The sequence below is a fragment of the Xyrauchen texanus genome, chromosome 9 (assembly GCF_025860055.1).
Source record: "Xyrauchen texanus isolate HMW12.3.18 chromosome 9, RBS_HiC_50CHRs, whole genome shotgun sequence".
Taxonomy (NCBI): Eukaryota; Metazoa; Chordata; class Actinopteri; order Cypriniformes; family Catostomidae; genus Xyrauchen; species Xyrauchen texanus.
The window spans coordinates 46,762,484-46,783,107 of NC_068284.1; the positions used below are offsets into that span (position 1 = coordinate 46,762,484).

The window sequence follows — 20,624 nt, forward strand, 5'->3', positions numbered from 1 at the left end:
AGGTGTTCCTAATAATCCTTTAGGTGAGTGTAAATATATATATTATAATTTATTTTTCATATTGTTTTTTTATATATATATATAAAGCTTTTGACACAGTGGACCATGCTGTTTTAAAGCATAGGCTTCTTTGTTTGGGATTGTCTGATTGTGCAGTTTCCTGGTTCATGAATTATCTGAGTAACAGGACTCAGTGTGGTAAATGTGATGGTCTATGTTCTGCATTAGTGAAGGTCCACAAGGGGGTGCCACAAGGCTCAATATTGGGTCCTCTCCTGTTTATTATGTATATAAATGAATTGGGCCAAAATGTGTCGGATGCTAATATGCATTTCTATGCTGATGACACGATTATTTATTGTTTTGGATCGTCCCCAGCTAAAGCGGTTGAGTCTTTGCAGAAAGGTTTTGATGTGGTTCAACACACGCTTATGCAGCTTAAACTGGTTCTCAATGCTGATAAGACCAAGCTGATGCTGTTTAGTAATACTAAGAAGGTTTCTAAAGTTCCTCCTTCTGTGTTCACTTTGACTGTCATAGAGGTGGTTCATTCTTATAAGTACCTTGGCATTTGGCTTGATGATGCTCTCACTTTTAAACCTCATATAGACAACCTTGTGAAGAAACTCAAACTTAAACTGTCTTTTTTCTTTCGAAATAAATTTTGTTTTTCTTTTAAAGCAAAAAAGCAGCTAGTCACTGCAACATTTTTATCTGTTTTAGATTATGGTGACCTGGTGTATAGGATCGCATCGGCACAATGTCTGCATAAGATTGACACTGTTTATCATGCGTCTCTGAGATTTATTACGAATTGTAAAAATTTGACCCATCATTGTGAATTATATTCCAGAGTGGGATGGCCATCGTTGTCCAACAGCAGATCAGGGCATTGGCATATTTTTATCTATAAGGCCATGCTTGGTCTGTTGCCATCCTACATCAGTAGTTTAATCACATGGGGAAGTGTTGGTTCTTATTCATTGCGATCAAATGATCACTTGCTGCTCTTTGTTCCATTTGCCCAAACAGAACTGGGGAAAAGGGCTTTTGTCTACTCCGCTCCTTCTGCATGGAACTTTTTGCAAAAAGACTTGAAATTATCTGAACTCATTTCCTTAAATGCTTTTAAGTCCAGATTGAGAGAACCTGAATTGACCTGTTTAAATTGTAAATGTTTTTAATTATTTAACCTAAATGGGACTTTCCTGGTTAAATAAAGGTTAAATAAAAAATATATATATATTTTATTTATTTTTTTCATATTATTTATATATATATATATATATTTATGTTTTTTTTTTCATTTATATATATATATATATATATATATATATATATATAAACAATATGAAAAAATTATATATATATATATATATATATATATATATATATATATATATATATATATATATATATATATATATATATATATATATATATATATATATATATTTTTTTTTCATTTTATTTATATATATATATATAATTTTTTTTCATATTGTTTATATATATATATTTATGTTTTTTTCATATTGTTTATATATATATATATATATATATATATATATATTATTATTATTATTATTATTTTTTTTTCATATTGTTTTTTTTCTTGACAGGTTTTGCAAGACCCCTTTTAAAAAAGTTTACATTGTAGTTTCAGTTTCTGACCTCTCGCTTCAGTTTCTTGATCACAAATAGGATTTCTTACATTTTTCTTTTGATTTTGGGGTGAAATGTCAAAATGCCAAAATCTCATTAAAATAGCAAATCAAGTCATTTTAGAGCACTTTTCACATTAAACATAATTTCAAAACAGAAACTCAGACGGTGATGTCATAAAAGACTTATTTTGACTTTATAAAATGTAAAAAAAAAAAAAACTCACATTTTAAACACTTAATGTTTTATTTCACATGAGCTGTACACAGTTAGAAGACATTCATTTGTCATTGTTTACCTTTTGGTTTATCTGTGGTCTGAAGTGCCCTCTATTGGCCACAAGGTGAAAATGCCTCTAAATGACCAGAACAGTTCATTAAAATGGCTTATACTGGCTTTAAATACTGCTTAAATAATCCGTCCACAGCTGCATACTGTTAGTGTTCATCCACTTGAAATAAAATACACTGTATATACAGTCTGAAGTGGGTTTATGAGTTAGCATTAGCTTAGCAGAATTATTGATCCTTCAACCTCCCTGAACAGAAATCATCACAAATCAATCTTTGGTCTGATCAATAATAGTAATAATAATAATAACAACACTTTTAAGTAATGTTAAAACACTTCTTCTTCATATAAATCTCAACTGATAGTTTGCATATATCTGAGAGCTCCAAGCTCTGTTACAAAGTCTTATTTTTCCCAATATAGGAGCAGCTTATTCCTCGGTTGCGCTAGCTTTAAAGGATGCTGATATAAGGTCACAGGTTTTGTCAGGAAGAGCAACTTGTTCCAAAACACTTATACAGTGCAGCTAGAGAGAAAGAGACCCTGCTCATAAATAAAAACCTTAGGCTGGTTTAAGCTGTTTGTTTGTTTGTTTGTTTGTCTGGAGTTTTCCATGGGAAATACAGCCAGTGTCCCTGGAGTTCTCTCCTCCATTGTGAGTCAGATGAGTAGTGTGGCATCCGTCCCTGCATAATAAAAGAGACTTTCATTACACGGGGTACTTGTACATCGCCCATCACAGACTGGGTCATAAGCCTCAGGCATATTCATTATACAAATGCACCGTTCAATATGACGTGTTGATCGATGCTCATACACAAGTGTCTCCCTGGAACAGATCCCAGAAAATCTTAAAGGGACAGGTCACCCAAAATGGGCAATTCTCTCATCATTTACTCACCCTCATGTTATCCCAGACGTGTGTGCAGAACACAACGATATTTAGAAGAATGTCTCAGCTCTGTGGGTCCATACAATGCAAGTAAATGGTGACCAGATCTTTGAAGCTCCTAAAAAAGCACATAAAGGCAGCATAAAAGTAACCCTCATTTTCATTATAAATCGTGACATCAGCAGTCTCCGTGGTGATCATGATTTAAAGCTCGATAACACTTTCTAGCTTCCTATATTTTGGTTTGTTCTCACCCAGAATTCATTAGATCACTTCTGAAGACACGGATTAAAACACTGGAGTCGTGTGGATTACTTCTATGCTGCCTTTATGTGCTTTTTGGGGCTTCAAAGTTCTGGTCACCATTCACTTGCATTGTATGGACATACAGAGCTGAAATATTCTTCTGAACATCTTAATTTGTGTTCTGCAGAAGAAAGAAAGTCAAACATATTTGGGACGGCATGAGGGTGAGTAAATGATGAGAGAATGTTCATTTTTGGGTGAACTGTCCCTTTAAAAATGTCCTTTACTTTAAACTTGTCCACTGCAAAAAAAATCCTTAAAAATGTCATTTATTTTGATTAAATTAGAAGCTCATTATGATCACACTGAAAATAAAATCATGCTTTGGTAAATTATAATTATGAGATGCTAATTATTATTAGATTCAAAGTCATGATTTTGAGATAAAAAGTCATAATTATGAAATACTAAGTCATAATTATGATTTATAATCATAATGTTTTTATTTAATTTTTCAGTTATGACTTACTATCTCATAGTTTTGACATTTTATCTCATATAAATGACTTAATATCTCATAATTATGACTTATTATGAAGTACTTTTTGTTCATGTGGCAGAAACGGACTTTCTCAGTATTTATGAATAAATAAGTTAAAGCAATTACTTCATTTATATACATTCTCTGAAAACAAGTCTTATTATCGTACTCAGTTTAACATCCCAAATAAATGGATCTTTCGATGGAATAGTACAACATCAATTATGCAAGATTTACTCACCCTCATGTTGATCCAAACTCGTATTACTTTCAAAATGATATGTCAGGCAGAATGTTAAGGATTGTCATTCTCAGTCACCATCCACTTTTATTGTATGGAAAAAAAGAATGCAATGAATGGGGACTGAGTCTGGCATTCTGCCTGACGTCTCATTTTGTGTCATATGGGTTTGGAACAGCACGAGGGTGAATAAATGATGACAGAAAAATTCCTTTAAGGATTTTTTTGTTGTTGTTTTAATAGAAAACATAAAAGTACTCTCTTGCGTTAGTCAAAGACTCAAATTTAGTGAACATCTTAAAAATAATTAGACATGCAAACCTACTTAGGCCGGTTTAAGAGGTTTTTATTCAGCAGGGATGTTATTGTGGATGTGTGGATGGTTGTCAGGATGTTGTTGTGCGGTTGCTATGGTGTTCTGAGTGGCTTTGACCAAGTTGCTACAAATGTGATAGGTAAATAGGGATGGGAATCGTTCTTCTTAATGGTTCCGGTTCCTTAGTGGTTCCATTGAGGATTATATTAACCCTTTAAGCTCTGAAGGTGTTTTCAAAGATGTCCTGTTTCAGTGACATACCCAAAATGAAAGTCTTGCAACTCAACAAGAGAAACAAGGAGGGTTTTTTTGGTATCATTGTAAAGAAAACTTTTCACGTTTTCTAATGGTATAGATTATGATACATTCTGAGACTCTCAGCCTAAGAAAATTGAGCCAAAAATCAACTTTTTTTCTGATTTGACATTATATATCTCTGGGTGTAAATAAGGTGGCTCTGAAAAACTGCTTTTGTTTTGTTCACAATCATGTCAACTGTATCTGAGAACAATTTTGTTGATACGACAAAGCAATCAAAACTTATAGCATTACAAAATAATTGATCATAGTGTCCAAAAGCCCTTTCAAACAAATAAAACATAATAATTGTACATAAGAACTAATTACACATGCAAACACAACAATGACTAAAGGTTTGCACAGCATGCAGACATGATTTTAGTCATGAGATTTCACAGAATGAGTTTTATTCTGTGTCATTTGAGTCATCATTGAGTCTGTATCGTGTATTTGGCGCCATCTCCTGGTGGTCATATGTAACATTGTGCTTCATGTGGATTATCTAATGATCTATACATCTGATTATCTTGTGTGTGGACTCGTTTGAAAGACAATCACCTCCTCTAAGTAATTTTCTGTGAAACTTTATGTTCCGTTTATTTTCTTTGAAGTTATAAGCGAAAACGTGGCATATAAGCAACATCAAGGTAATTCTCAAATACATATATTTAGCTATTACTCGTTATATTTTTGTCTGTGAGTAAAACAAATAGACTGGTAACAAACAAACAGGTCTTTTACTCTTTGAGAGCTTCACAACAACATATGACACTCGGCTACTTGATGAGTTTGATGTTTTTACTAATTGCGATATTACATACAGAGAAATTTTTTAAATAAATTATCAAAATGGAGCACATCTTTGCAAATTTGTCTGCAAATATCAAAACACTTGTTCAGTTTTGGTCATAATGTCTACATGCATTGTAAAGTAGAGCTTGTAAGCTTTCAAATGATACCTATTTTGTGTTGGTCAAGACTGTAAGTATTTATATTTCTATTTTTATATTAATATTTTGATGATTATTTGTTTTCTTGCGGGCCCATCAGAGCTTAAAGGGTTAATACTTTTAAGAGTATTTTCTTTGGGGGTCAGACTATACTGGTCACAATGTATGTTTTTGATTCTCTTAAAGGAACCGGCTTATAAGAGTCCTTTTGGGTACGTTTCCCGTACAACGATGTAACTGCTTAACCACCATAGCACGAAGCATCGTTGGAGAAACTGTAATAAGTATGTTGCACAATCATCGTTTCAACCATGTTTGTTTATCAATATAGAGCTGTCGGTAATGAAGTTACGCAGGGGGTGGAGTACTAACTTCTGCAGATATCAAATTATAATAGCTCATTTACACATACCCCAGCTGTTTAATGCACGAAAGCAGCGTGTACACTATGTAATGTGACAGATGCATTGCGCTGCAATAGTGGGGTTTACCTCTACATCAGACTTTGGGGTTCGACCATCGTACTTGAGCACATACACTCATGCTCTCTCTTCAAAAACATAAAAAACACCACTGTAAAGGGATTTAGACGGGCAAGGAGGAGGCGAGAACTGGCTTGACGATATAAATACTATTTTAATGAAAAACGTAAACAAAAGACACAAACACACACATGACGGACATGTCCGAAAACTATCTCTCTCTCTCTCTCTCTCTCTCTCTCGCACAATCCTCCGCAGTCGGCCTTTATCCCTCTCGGAGGCTTGATTAGCCTGATAAGGGACCGGGTGTGTAGAATCACCACCCGGCCCCGCCCTCCGCCCTGCCACAGCCACTTATGCATTAATATAGACACATAAGCCGTGTTCTCCAACAGAAAGAGCACATGTTAGCAGCTTTTAATCCCATAAACGGCTGCATTTGCATCTACGTGACAGAGTTTCAGAGCGCCGCTTTCTTTTACCCCACTATTGCAGCGCAATGCATCTGTCACATTACATAGTGTACACGCTGCTTTCGTGCATTAAACAGCTGGGGTATGTGTAAATGAGCTATTATAATTTGCCAATGGGGGGAATTTGGCCCCATCACTATACTGGGGCATTAGCACCCACACAGACCACAGTGTGAGCACCACCTGCTGGACTCCCTAATACCTCTTCCGGCAACCTTAGTTTTCCCAGGAGGTCCCATCCAGGTACTGACCAGGCTCAACCCTGCCTAGCTTCAGTAGGCAACCAGTCTTGAGCTAGCTGGTGATATGGCTGCTAGCACCACACTGTAGAATGGCACCAAAATAAGCAAGAAGATGATTTCCTACCGATGCAGTTTTAAATGTTCGTTGGAACTACGGTTTCGGGAAACATCAAATCGTTGAATTATGTTGTTAAAGATGGAACTTGCGACCAAACGATCCTTTTGGGAAACGCACCCCAAGTCATCATACTGTATGTTTTAATCACTAGAATAGACCTTATTTACAGTAGCGCCATCTTTCACGTTAAAAATCAAACATGGCACTACTGTAAGGTCTGTTGAGCTGCAGTGAAGACTGTCAGAGAGCATGTCAGCACATTCATGAACTGTTAGCGTAAGCAAAGGTCTTGAAAATCATACGGCACCTGTATTAATTCAGGTATTAAGTCGCTATGTGATTGCCTAAGTGTGTTTTAGCATGTTGCTATGCAGTTGCTAGAGTGGTTTTAATCAGGTTACTTGTGTTTTTTGGGGGGGGGTTCTTTTTTCTGGCCTTTGCTTGAGACTTTTGAGGCGTTTGAGATGTACTGCATATGTCCACCCAATGGTTAGCGCTCAAACACCCATCATTTGCTCACCATGACATCATTCTCATCTGTCCACTTCTTCTACCACCCCAGAGTCTGAGAACTGGCAGACAGATGTAATTATATCCACCTACCCCAAAGTAAAACTGTCTTCTGCACATTTATATCTATTTTATGACTGCTCATAAAAAAGCCTTTGCACGAAGAATATTTCAGAGCTGATATCGATTTATTATTGCTGCAGTTTGAAAGGACAATTCACACGAAAAGGAACTTTTTTGATCATTTACTCACCCTCATGTTGTTCCAAACGATATAACTTTTATGTGTTACACAAAAAGAGACGTTTGGCAGAATGTTAGCCTCAGTTTTTGTGTTCCACGAAAGGAGAAAAATCATTCAGATTGCCATTTTTGGGCGAGACATTTTTTAGATCTTCTATGAAACTCTAGGAGAGACTAGTTTAAGATAATTGGGGCCTTGTCAGGAGAAATATAGGAGATGCTGTCTACACTCTTAGAAGAAAAGGTTCTATATAGAACCCAAAATGGTTCTATCGCATGTTTCATATTTGGAACCCCTAAAAGGTTTTAAATATACCCTTTTTTAAAGGTTCTATTAAAATCACTATAAAAGTGTTCTTTGGGCCAGGTGTAAAGGTTCTAAATAGAATAAATAGGGGTTCCAAACACTGAATTGGAACATTTCGCCCAAAGGGGGGCGCTATATCGCATAAAACGTTTACGCTTAAAACGTTAAAGTCTCTGTATACATAAGTCAGGCATATGAGGTGTCATTTGAAAGCTTAGAATCTGACATTTTCAGAGATAACCATCGCTTCTGTATTTATGTTACTTAAAATAACAAACAAGGGCCTCAAAACATTTGCGTTGAAAATTTGCGCCCCCTAGAGGTCATGTGGTAGAAATGTGCATATAAAAATTAAAGTCCATCACATAGAATCTAAATGGACAAGTCATATATCAGATGAAAGCTCTCATTCTCATAAACGTGACTGTATAGATCATTTAGTTGCCCTAATACCACAGTTCAAAAGATTTTCCAAAGAATCACACAGTGAAATCTGAGTTCTGTAGGTCATCAAATGCAACAGTCTCATTTATGCTCCAATAACTGCTTCTCTAAGCCCCAAATAGCCCAAAACTTGATATCTACTTTTACCTTAGGATGTTCTCTAAAAATGAGCCATTTTTATTTGTCTGTGAGCTTGCTTGGCTGAATAATCCAATGTTATATCTTAGATGCCAAGAACAAAATTTGCCATCCAGAAGGAAATGCATGCAAAAAAAACCATATGAAAAATATGTTGTCAACTATTGATGATAAAATGTTGTATATCATCGCAAAGGGGAGGAGCCCAGCTTTCTAATGGCACCTTATAATCCACTCAGAGGCCGAGATATTCAATGAAACAACAAGGGTGGTGCTTGAACTGAAAATTAGACTGAATATCTATGGACAAAAACATCTGTGAGGGCTAAAATGCGTTAGAGTGCCACCTACAGTTCAGACCTGTATATTGTGATGGAATGTGATGGAGGAAACATCATTTATTTTTCCAGTGCTTTTTGCCATCTAGTGGAATAAAATGAGACTTTTCAATATAAGGTAGAGTGAACAGAACAACAATAACAATGCGGGCGGCAGCCCAAAAATCCACCTTAAGTTTAAGGGGTTAGTGGATATGTGAATTAAATATTTAACATAGATACTATAATCACTAGAATGAAGTTAAATGACCATTTCAAACTCATTTAAGTAAAACATTTTAATAGACATTCCGTGACAGTTAAAATTTGAAATGGGGATGCATTTTTGATCATTGGCAAGAGTTGCATGGCTGTGGGGGCGTGGCTTAAATGCAGCTATCACTACAATGGAGGTGTCCCCGCACACCTCGCCATGGGCCGTGCTCTTTGCTCGGCACGGCCTTGCCTACATACATCTTTGTGAATAGTGGAGTGGTGGTGACATAGTGGACTAAAGCACATAACTGGTAATCAGAAGGTTGCTGGTTCGATCCCCACAGACACCACCATTGTGTCCTTGAGTAAGACACTTAACTCCAGGTTGCTCCGGGGGGATTGTCCCTGTAATAAGTGCACTGTAAGTCACTTTGGATAAAAGCATCTGCCAAATGCATAAATGTAAATAGAACCTTTTTTGGCATAAAGGGTTCTTTGGAGCAGTGTAATGAACTCTAGGGTTCTATATAGAACCTCAAAGAACCTTTCTTTCTAAGAGTATATTTAATCCCATTGCAGTGTGGGAGAAACAACTGAGATATGAAAGAGATCTAATTTGTTATCGTTCTTTTCTTATGTGTTAACTGATTCAGTGACTCACAGTTTTAGGCAGATGAAGACGTGGTTTCCCGAACAGACTCAAAAAGACACTTTAGCTAGAAAGGGGGCACCAAAATGTGGGTGTTTTCTGTAAACAGACATCTGTGAAAACATCCGCTGTGATTGGGTGACTCTTTTATAATAGCCTTCGGTTGTAGCACTATTTGCTGGTTTGAGCCCAGCTGTCATGGGCCTCCCAGTTAGTGGGCCCCTATTATTGTAAATTATGTCTGAAAATGCCAGTGTTTATGTGACCGTCACAAATATTGCCTCATTCGGTTAGGGCCTGAGCCAAGTGGTTTCTAATGAAAACCAGACAACAAGGGCTGGCCTGAAAACTATAAAAACGCAAAACTGCTGAGACACATACCTTCCACTAGAGGACAACGAGCCTCTACTGCCAAACGGTAACTACTGTTTTAAAAACCCAGCAGGCAAAAACCAGTTCCTTTTGTTCACAACCACAAACGTGAAGATCACATCTGCCATTTCAACTTTAACCCCAGAGGAATGTTACATTTTCAACCTTTCCAATGGCATGTCCTCATTTTTAAAGTAACAAGCCACTCATTGCTGTGTGTTACAGTGATTTTATCATGTATAAGGGGTGTTTACTCCATTAATGATGTTAATATCGGTGCAACATATAAATAAGTGGCTTATTGCATTTATAAAATAGCAGCAATATGAAAAAGATACCAATGTTCAATATATAGTTACATTTATGATTATAATAATACAAAATAAACAATTCTTCCAAGTCTACAGTTCATTAACCTAGGCTGTTTATGGCTGTTTATAGGATCGTGTGTTTACCAGCATTTTACAAAGTACTACTTACTAGAAATAAAGTCGCAATTGAGATAAATAAAGTTGCAATAACAAGAAATAAAGATGCAAATGTGAGATAAAATCCTGCAGTTGCAATTACGAGAAATACATTTGCAATTGTTAAATTTGTAAAGCTGTAATTACGAGAAGTAAAAATGCAAGATATATCGCTAAAGTCGCAATTATGAGAAATGCATTTTCAATTGCAAGATGTAAATTCACAAATCTGAAAAATAAAGTCACAATGGTGAGAAAAAAATAGCAAAAAATTACTAGAAATAAATGTACAATTAATATATATAAAGTTGCAAACATGAGACACAATCTCGCAATTGTGAGATACATGGCCAAAGTTGCAATTACAAGAAATAAAGTTGCAATTGAAATGTAAAAAGTTGCAATTACGATTATATCTATATAGTAGAAAAGTTAAGTTGCGAGAATGTTAAGTTGCAATTGTAAGGTATATAGGTTGGAATAATGAGAAAATAAAGTTACAAATGTGAGATATAACCTTGTAATTGTGAGATACATGGCCACATTTTTATAATGAGGAGAAATAAAGTTGCAATTGAGAGATATAAAGTTGCAAGCACGAGATAAAGTCGCAGTTACGATATATAAAGTTGCAAATGCACAATGTAAACTCGCTATTACCAGAAATATGGTTAAAGTTGCAATTCTGAGAAATTAAGTCACAATTGTGAGAAAAAAATTGCAATTACTAGAAATAAAGTTGCAACTGCAAGATATATAAAGTTGCAAACACGAGATATTCTCCCGCAATTGCGACAGACATGGCCAAAGTTGGAATTACAAGAAATACATTTGCAATTGTTACATTTGTAAAGCTGTAATTACGAGAAGTAAAAATGCAAGATATATCGCTAAAGTCGCAAATATGAGAAATGCATTTTCAATTGCAAGATGTAAATTCACAAATCTGAAAAATAAAGTCAAAATGTTGAGAATGGTGGTAAATTAATATATATAAAGTTGCAGTAACGAGAAATATAGTTGCAATTGTGAGGCATATAAAGTTATAATTACGAGAAATAAAGTTGCAAACATAAGATACAATCTCGCAATTGTGAGATACATGGCCAAAGTTGCAATTACAAGAAATAAAGTTGCAATTGAGAGGTACAAAGTTGCAATTACGATTATATCTATATATTATATTATATATAAGATGATATCCCATTTGCAACTTTTTTTTTCGTAATTGCAACTTTATATCTCTCAGTTATAATTGCATTTCTCTGAAGTAAATACATTTGCAAATGCGAGATGTAAACCAGCTATTGCGAGATACATGGCCAAGTTTGCAATTACGAGAAATACATTTACATTTGCAAGATATGTGAAGCTGAAATTACGAGAGAAAAAAGGAAACACGAGATAAAAACTCGTAATTACAAGATATATAGTTGTTAAAGTCGCATTGCATTTTCAATTGCAAGATATAAATTCACAAATCTGAAAAATAATATCACAATTGCGAGAAAAAAATAGCAATTTCTAGAAATTAAGTTACAATTGAGATATATATAAAGTTACAATAGCAAGAAATAAAGTTGCAATTAAAAGAAATAAAGTCGCAATTACGAAAAAAGTTGCAAATGTCAGATGTTAACTCGCTATTGCAAGATTTATGGCCAAAGTCACAATTATGATAAATAGATTTTCAACTGCAAGATATAAAGTCGCAATTACTAGAAATATATTTGCAATTGTTAGATGCGTAATATTATAATTCTGAGAAATAAAAATGCAAACACTAGATATAAACTTGCAATTGTTAGCTATATAGTCACTAAAGTCGCAATTACGAGAGATACATTTTCAATTGCAAGATATCGTCACAATTATGAAAAAATAAAGTCACAATTGCAAAAACTAAAGGCTATTACTAGAAATACATTTGCATTTACAAGAAGAAAAGTGGCAATTGCGAAACATATTAAGTTGCAAATATGAGAAATAAAGTTGCAATTGAGAGATATAATGTTGCAATTACCCAAAAAAGTTGCAAGCACGAGATAAAGTCGCAGTTACGATATATAAAGTTGCAAATGCGAGATGTAAACTCGCTATTACCAGAAATATGGTTAAAGTTGCAATTCTGAGAAATTAAGTCACAATTGTGCGAAAATAAAGTTGTAACTGCAAGATATATAAAGTTGCAAACACGAGATATTCTCCCGCAATTGCGACAGACATGGCCAAAGTTGGAATGACAAGAAATACATTTGCAATTGCGAGAAATGTAATGTTGCGATTGCGAGTGTGATGAGGAGGAGGGCGGGGTCGGGCTGTGACTATGCACGCCTGCCCCCAATCGGGCTTATCAGCCGAGGAGAGGAATAAATGCAGCCAGATGCGGCAATTCGGGAGAGAGAGAGCCACACGCAGCTGCCGTGTGTTTATTTTTGTGTCTTTTTAAGTTTTCATTAAACATTATTTTGACTGTTCAGCCTCCACCTTGCCCATTTTATCCGTATTACATTGGTACCGAAACCCGGGAAGGAGGAGGGATGCACTTTTGTGGAGTCCTCACCACTGATGTGCACCCAAAGGCGCAGCTGCCGGACGGGAGGGGAGGAGGGGCTCGCTGCCAGCCGCCTGGAGCGGTGGAGCCGATGCCAGGGTAGGAGGGGCTCGCTGCCAGCTGCCTGGAGCGGTGGAACCGATGCCAGGGGAGGAGGGGCTCGCTACCAGCCGCCAGAACGGGGATGGGCGTTCCATCCACCAGGGTTCAGAGGACTCACTCCGGTCCACCCGGGGAGGAGCGGCTGTCGACCGCCAGAGGGTGGAGGAATGGTCGAGGATCAGGCGACGGTGTGTCGAGGAACTTGCAAGCAAATTTTTCTCTCTCTCTCTCTCACTGACGCTCCACCTTGCCATTTCCCTCTCCTCTTTTTCTCCCTCCCCTTGTCCCCCTCCCCAGCTCAGGAGAGGCTGGAAAAAGCCAGAAGGGCATCCATCCATCCATCCATCTTCAACCGCTTATCCGAAGTCGGGTCGTGGGGGCAGCTGCTCCAGCAGGGGGCCCCAAACTTCCCTATCCCGAGCCACATTAACCAGCTCTGACTGGGGGACCCCGAGGCGTTCCCAGGCCAGTGTGGAGATGTAATCTCTCCACCTAATCCTGGGTCTTCCCCGAGGCCTCCTCCCAGCTGGACGTGCCTGAAACACCTCCCTAGGGAGGCGGCCAGGGGGCATCCTTACCAGATGCCCAAACCGATGCAGAAAAACACCCATAGAATTACATTGAAGGTGGGAGATATTTCTAGAGACTAGAATATCATAGAGACTTGATTTAAGGGTGAACTCTTTACTTTAAACAGTAAACACCTTGCAACCACCCAGAACACCCCTGTGGCGGCCAGTTTTGCACGGGCAAGCGCCACTCACATTTTCTTAAGAAAGGGGAAAATCTATATAATTGAATTGATGGACAGGGCAATATTATCTTCACTTTATCCACAGCAGCGTAAGATGATAATTCCAAGAAAATCCAGCCTTGAAGCAACATGTTTGATCTTTTAGCGTGTCTCAACGACAACCAAAGAAGATCAGATACAATGAGCGATTCAACCACAAATAGAATTTTCATTTATAGAATGTTTAACAAACATCCTTAATTGCATTCCGAATTCCTCCGCGATAAACAACACAATGCTCTACGATTGTTCTCTAAAAACTCAGCAGTCTGGCACCAAACTCTACATTCACCCCAACTTCTAAGATAATGAGTTAGAGAAGAGCTTTTGAATTGTACAGCATTCAACACATTCATCTGCCCTGAGGGTAAACAACAAAGCTTGGTGTAATCGGAGGAAACAAGTGCGACACATTGACACCATGTTAGACTGAGGAACATATGGAAGACATCTTTCATGACTCATAGTTAGCCGTACTAACACTGAGTCATTGTGTAGACTGTCTTCATCGCAAATGGTGCAGTCTATATTTCTAAGGAAATGATTCAATGCCGGCAGACCCCTCCATGTTTTTATTTTCTGGGAAATAAAAACTAGGAACAAAGCACTGGGATGGGGATTGTTATAACAGCAAGGGAGGTTTTTCCTTAAACACAAAACCAGACACATGTGGACTTTTGTTACCAGCCATAGCATTTCAGAATTGAGCCTTATTTGGGGAATATACCCTTTAGAAGTTGTATAATGGTGACATAATCAATGAATAATGCGTCAAATGTTTCTCCTAGGAATAAATGACAAACAAATGAGATCATTGTTCATAGCTCAGATCAGGGCTGTACTGGTAATCTGGCATACTGGACATTTTCCCGACATATTTTGGAGCCGATCCGGGGCGAACTGGCCATCGGTAGATCCGAGCGGGCCGGTGGGTTTGGCAGCGAAACGGACAGAATGGGCCGCGATCAGCTAAAATGAGCTGCCGCGTTATGCAGAAAAGGACAGCAAACCCCCCCCCTCAACTTTTGGGCCAGTTGCTATGTAAAATCCCTGGCAGATTTCTCTTCCCAGTTCAGCCCTGGCGCAGATCATTTTCTCACAACAGGGTGAGTAAATTGACAGAATTGTAATTTTTTGGTAAACTGTACCTCTTCAACTCTGGCGCATTTTTGGGATTCCCCCAGCGATTTTTCACACTAAAATTTAAAAGCTCACCGTTTACACATTACACATGGACTAACTGCAAAAAATTGGTCAATTTCTTTCATAATTAATTTTTTTATTAATAAAATAAATTTGTAAGCATGTAATTCTGGTTCTATTCACTGCGTCTCCCTCTAAGTAGTCTAATTTTATTCCACTAGATGGCAGCAAGCACTAGAATTTTTTCATCTATCACCTTCCCTCACAAAATGCCGATCTGAAATGTAGGTGCACTGTAACACATTTCAGCCCTCACAAAATATGCTCGTCCATAGACATTCAGTCTAATTTTCAGTTCAAGCACCTCCCCCATTGTTTTATCGAATATCTTGGCCTCTGAGTGGACTACAAGCTCAATCTTGGTGTCATTAGAAAGCTGAGATCACACTTCATTATTAATAGTCAATAAAATATATTACTGATCATTTTTTTAGCATGCATTTCCTGCAGGACTGCATATTTTGTTCTGGACATCTAAGATACAACATTGGATTATTCACACAAGCAAGCTCACAGACAAGTAAACAATGGACATTTAAAAAAAAAAAGCTGATATAAAGGTTATAGCAATTTGGGGCTTGCATCAGCAGTTATCGGTGCATAAAAGACAATTAAACTGTCGTATTATTGCAACAAAATAAACTATATAGTCACATTCCTGCGTATGAGAGCTCATATTATATATGATTTGTCTATTTAAGTGCTGTTTTAAAGACTTTTATATTCATATTAATATTTATACCACACAACCACTAGGTGGTGCTATTTTTGTTATTTTATTTCAGAAGTGATGGTTATCTTTGCAAAGTTCAGATTCTAAGCTTTTAAACGATACCACATATGCCTGACCTATGTATACGTGGACGTGAGCATTTTAATCGTAAACATTTTTCCATGATATAGCGCCACCTTTTGGACCCGCCGGAGAGTTCAAGAGGTTGGCAAAGGTCTCCAACTGAGAGATTAAATATATCTCATTGGTGAATTGTCTTTTTTATGGGTATTTAATAGATTATTTGTGTTTAGCAGTGGTGTGTAGTGTCCACTTACCCTGAGTTCATCACCAATTCGCATTCAGGATAAGTCCCTTGTGAACGAAAATATATTTGTTCCTGTATTGGAGGATATTTCTGTATATTTGTGAGTCTATATGTGTTTCTCTATGGATGTATTTGCCTTGACTAATGGTAGGATTTCCATGCATACAACTTAGTTTCGTCCATTTAAACTATGGTGGAGGAGAGCGATTTGGGCTTTCCTGGGTAGGGAGGTGTTCTTATTTTGACCTGTCCATTCTGGGGGTACGGTGGAGGTCGTTGGGTTTTATTTGAAGGAGGTCTGTGGTTTTCCAGTTGCCCTTTGTGATTTTCGGGTTTGACTTTATCTGTTCTGTGTGGAAGGCAGGTGCCGTTGGACGTGCTCTTTATCCTTTGCATTTCTGAGATCTGTTTACCAACATTCCTGTCTTTATCCTCAACGGTAGCCAATCGCTGCTGACAAGGGGACAGATTCACGTGGTTTCTCATTGGCGTAGGACTGTTAGTGTGAACTACATCCACAGAAACAGGGCTGTGTGTGATAGAGGAACAGGAAGTCCTTGTTTTAGTATCATTTTGCACTCCATTCCTCTGCGATACTTCCTGTTCAGTATTTGAGTTGTGAACTAAAGCCACAGCACTATTCCGATTGCTGTGGAGTCCATTGGATGGACTTGATTCCCCTTCACTAAGGTCAATGTTGGACGTCAGAATGTCAATCTGGTCGACTACCTACACAGACACAGACACTTATTAAATTAATAGTTTGTAACAAAACAAAAATTACAATTCTTGCTTTGTTATGGAGGGAATGATGTCAGACGTCTCGTCATTCATCAACTATAAGAACAGAATGCCCAGAACCCAGTCTTGAGATGCTTTTTGGAATAGTTTGCCCAAAAATGTATATAAATAGTAAAAAAGGACTTATATATTGATCTGTTTCTCACCCACACCTATCATATCACTTCTGAAGACATGGATTAAACCACTGGAGCCTTATGTGAAAGTGAAAGTGTAGATTTATAGTAGAAAATGACTTAAATATTGATCTGTTTCTCACCCACACCTATCATATCACTTCTGAAGACATGGATTAAACCACTGGAGTTGTATGGATTACTTGTATGTGCTTTTTGGAGTTTAAAAGTTTTGGACCCTGTTGACTTGCATTATATGGACCTACAGAGCTGAGATATTGTTTGAATTGTTTTATTGTTTGTGTTCAGCAGAAGAAAGAAAGTCATACATATCTGGGATGGCATGAGGGTGAGTAAATGATGAGAGAATTTTCATTTTTGGGTGAACTATCCCTTTAAATTTGACTAAGAGAAAGGACAATGAAACATGTCACCTTTAAAGTTTGTCATAACCAGTCCTCACATGTCAACAGAAATCACTGGCAAATAAAAATATATCCACTTGTTTTCATAGCTCATGACTTCCAATGGGGGCCTTGATGCATCCATTGATTTCTAAATAATTCAATGTATGTGTTTCGTCCAGCACAGTCCATTATTACTAATGTCAATCTACATTTTTTAAGCTCTCTCCAGATATTGATTTAAAGATCTCTACACACATTTGAATGATCCTTTCCCTTTCAGAACATATAATATTGCTCTCCACATGAACATTTCCAATTCCACTAAATGAACATGCAATTTCATTTTTCTCAGATGTGTATTTTGGGTCAGCGTTGTTGGGTTCTGGAGGGATTCGTCAGATGCTTGCTTTAGCTGTTTGTCAAAACGGATTCATTGCGAAGATGTTTGCTAAGAACACAGATATTATATTTCATCTTTCCAATCCAGAGTCTCCCTCTTTAGGGTCCCAACACATATTAAAATCCCATCTCAAATACATGAAACCCCAAATCACTGACAAACCTTGTTATATTAAAGTTTCCTTATGTCTCATTTGTTTATACCTCCTCAAATAGAAAGGTACGGCACCAAGAAAACTCATTTACCCAGTGAGGAGTAATGTTGTCAATTAGCCTTAATTTTAGATCTTGAACAAACACAACTGGGTTATTGCATGTCAAATCAACCAAATTTCTGAAACTTCCCAGGCTGACATTTTAACACATTTCTGAAGAAAGAAACTTACATAATAATGAAAGCCAAAATATTAAATGCTGTGCATCCATTATTTTGTAGAGGGGGTTAATAATGATAATTTCCACCTATGATTTTAGAGCAAAACTACAGGTAAACAAAATATCCTTAGAAAGGTGGCAAGGTCAATGTTTTGGTTATACACAGAGATAGGTAGGTCTATTACTCAAAACAGTTGACTTTGGCACCCCTTGTGTCATTATAAGCCAATGGTGAGAGTCCAAAAATGGGAAAAAGCACTTTTTCATGTTGTTTTTCCAAAGTTGGGGTGCTTATAACCCCAGAAGAATTGAAGATATCTAAATATCCTTTTAGATTCTGATTTAGAACAAACTTTTCTTTTTGTATCTTAATTTTCAAGGCCCTATATGGTTAAATCCCAGAGATAACAGGCTCTCAATGTGACTCCATTCATACATTTTAATGGTCAGTAAAACAAAATTGTCCAACACTACATTTTGAGCTGTAGTCGAGTTCACATGGAATGATGTAATTTTTTGCGTTTAGCGTTTCAGAATCTCATCTGACCATCCTCACCTCTTTCATCTCCAACTGGACCTGTTTGAGACCACCCAGCACGTTCTCGAGCTCGGTAACCACTTGCTTGATCTGTTCTCGTACTGTTCCTTGGCTTTTCCTCTGGTTGCCATGGTTCTCCAGACCTCCGCCCACCTCAGATGTCCCTGTTTCCCGCTCTGGTCTGTTTATCTTCAGCGTGGGCCCATGAGACCTGGAGCGCCCTAGTTTGCTTGGGGGCACCTCTGTTTGGAAAAAAGCTGCCTGACCAGAGTTTGGTCCGTTATAGTGAGCCTTATCTGGTCTCGATTGTCTACTGGTCTCAGGAAAACCATGGCGCTCGTTGGGATGCTTGAAAGACACTTGTCTCCTTGGACAATGTCCATTGTATGTGGATAACTTAATGTCGTCCCTGCATTGACCTCTGACCTTCAGGCATGGCGGAACATGGCTTCCAATGAATTGGTGCGGCGGCAACTCCGGGTAATACCACCGTTGGACGCACCCGCATTCTCGCCGTATCTCACGCACACTCGCGCAAGAGGTGTGCGCAGAGTCCAGCGGCCAGTCCCACCAGGAGTAGCATGGATGCCGAATGTCCTCGACGTAAACCTGGTGTGGCGGAGACATGCCGCGAGTTCCTGTCCTCTTCGACCTGTCGTCAGCAATCACCATCTTCTTCAGGAATGGGGCTGTCCGCTGAGCTACGCCAGGCTCCATGCGCAGACATGATCCGTTCGCGGGGCCCCGTATGTGTTGGGGCCCCTTCTGCAAGCAAAGGTGACAGGAAGCTGGTTGGAATGAATGTCTTGCTGCCGTGTTCTCAGAGTGCATACCAGTCTGAAAACCGCCTGTCCAAAATAACTGGTTTTTATTCTCGTCGTATCTCCACCTAGGCCATCCACAACGCCTGCTTTTCTCATCTGCGCAACTCTAGCCTACTCATTTCTCACACATGCTGTCTCTCACTTTGACTTCCCCTCTTCAACTTTTTATTCTCCTTCTGAATCACCTCCCCCTTCCTTCCTCTTACTCCAGCTTACCCTCGTTTTCCTACTTCTCCTTCTTGTTCTTCTCGAACGCAGCTTGTTGCCCTTTCTTCAACGGTGGGCCTCTTAACTTCTCCCTCCCTCCTGTTCTTTTTTCTCCCTCTCCAACTCTCCTTCTAATTCTTGTGCTCACTTGCAGGCTTTCCTGTATCCCTCTTCCTTACTTCACTCTTTCTCCTCCGCTATAACTTTCTTAAAACCCTTCTTCCAAGCTCTGTTTTTCCCACTGCGTTGAAGAATTTCCCGTCTGACTCAACTCACACTTTCTCAAACTCCTAACACTTCCTCTCTACACCTTTCTCTCGCGCTCTCTCAGGGTCGGGGCTCGTAAAGCGTTGACAGACGCGGCGGCTCCATGTGATTCCCGATCTTTCCCTCAGATCTTGCGCCTGGCTGCCACTCTGCAATTAAATGCAGGCAGGATTCCACGCCGCCCCAGATGGGGTGGAGAGAGCGAGAGACAAACGGGTAGAGAGGAGGTGGGGTTGTAGACGTTGCTGAAGCAGACAGGAGCTAACATGAGCCAGAGATGGATCGGTAAGGAGAGAGAGAGAGACAGGGAAAGGTGGGGAGGAGTGATAGCAAGGCTCTGGCTCAAAAAAAGGGGGATTTTCAGCATAACTCGTTTCCCGCAAGCCCACGTGAGTATGTGTGTTTGGGAAAATTGAAAGCACGCACCTTTTTTTCGTGCGAATCAGCATGCTTGTGCATTCGCTCATCTGATTAAAGTCAGCTGAGATACATGCACAGGGTTTGTCATTTTTGGTGTCTTGTGACAAGTTTAATGAACAACAAACAGCTTTTAAACATCTGGTTTGAACTTTTAACTT

The 20,624-nt window shown here is 38.3% G+C and overlaps 1 protein-coding gene across 1 annotated transcript; it reads right to left on the bottom strand.

The window, feature by feature from the left end:
* Positions 1-1,902: 1,902 nt before the first annotated feature.
* On the bottom strand, positions 1,903-20,284 carry si:ch211-178n15.1 (uncharacterized). The gene is made up of 3 exons (XM_052133722.1): positions 18,767-20,284; positions 16,123-16,841; positions 1,903-2,642 (listed from the first exon to the last, which is right to left on the bottom strand). The coding sequence occupies exons 1-2, from the start codon at positions 19,577-19,579 to the stop codon at positions 16,296-16,298; spliced, it is 1,359 nt and encodes a 452-aa protein (XP_051989682.1). The 5' UTR covers positions 19,580-20,284; the 3' UTR covers positions 1,903-2,642; positions 16,123-16,295.
* Between the last annotated feature and the right edge of the window lie 340 nt (positions 20,285-20,624).

Bases quoted from the DNA above. Each gene is read 5' to 3' on its own strand.
- si:ch211-178n15.1 (XM_052133722.1), bottom strand. From the start codon at position 19,579: ATGCACTCTGAGAACACGGCAGCAAGACATTCATTCCAACCAGCTTCC. The intron at 16,842-18,766 runs GTGAGGATGGTC...GTGTCTGTGTAG, and splicing joins TCCAGTTGGAGATGAAAGAG to GTAGTCGACCAGATTGACAT.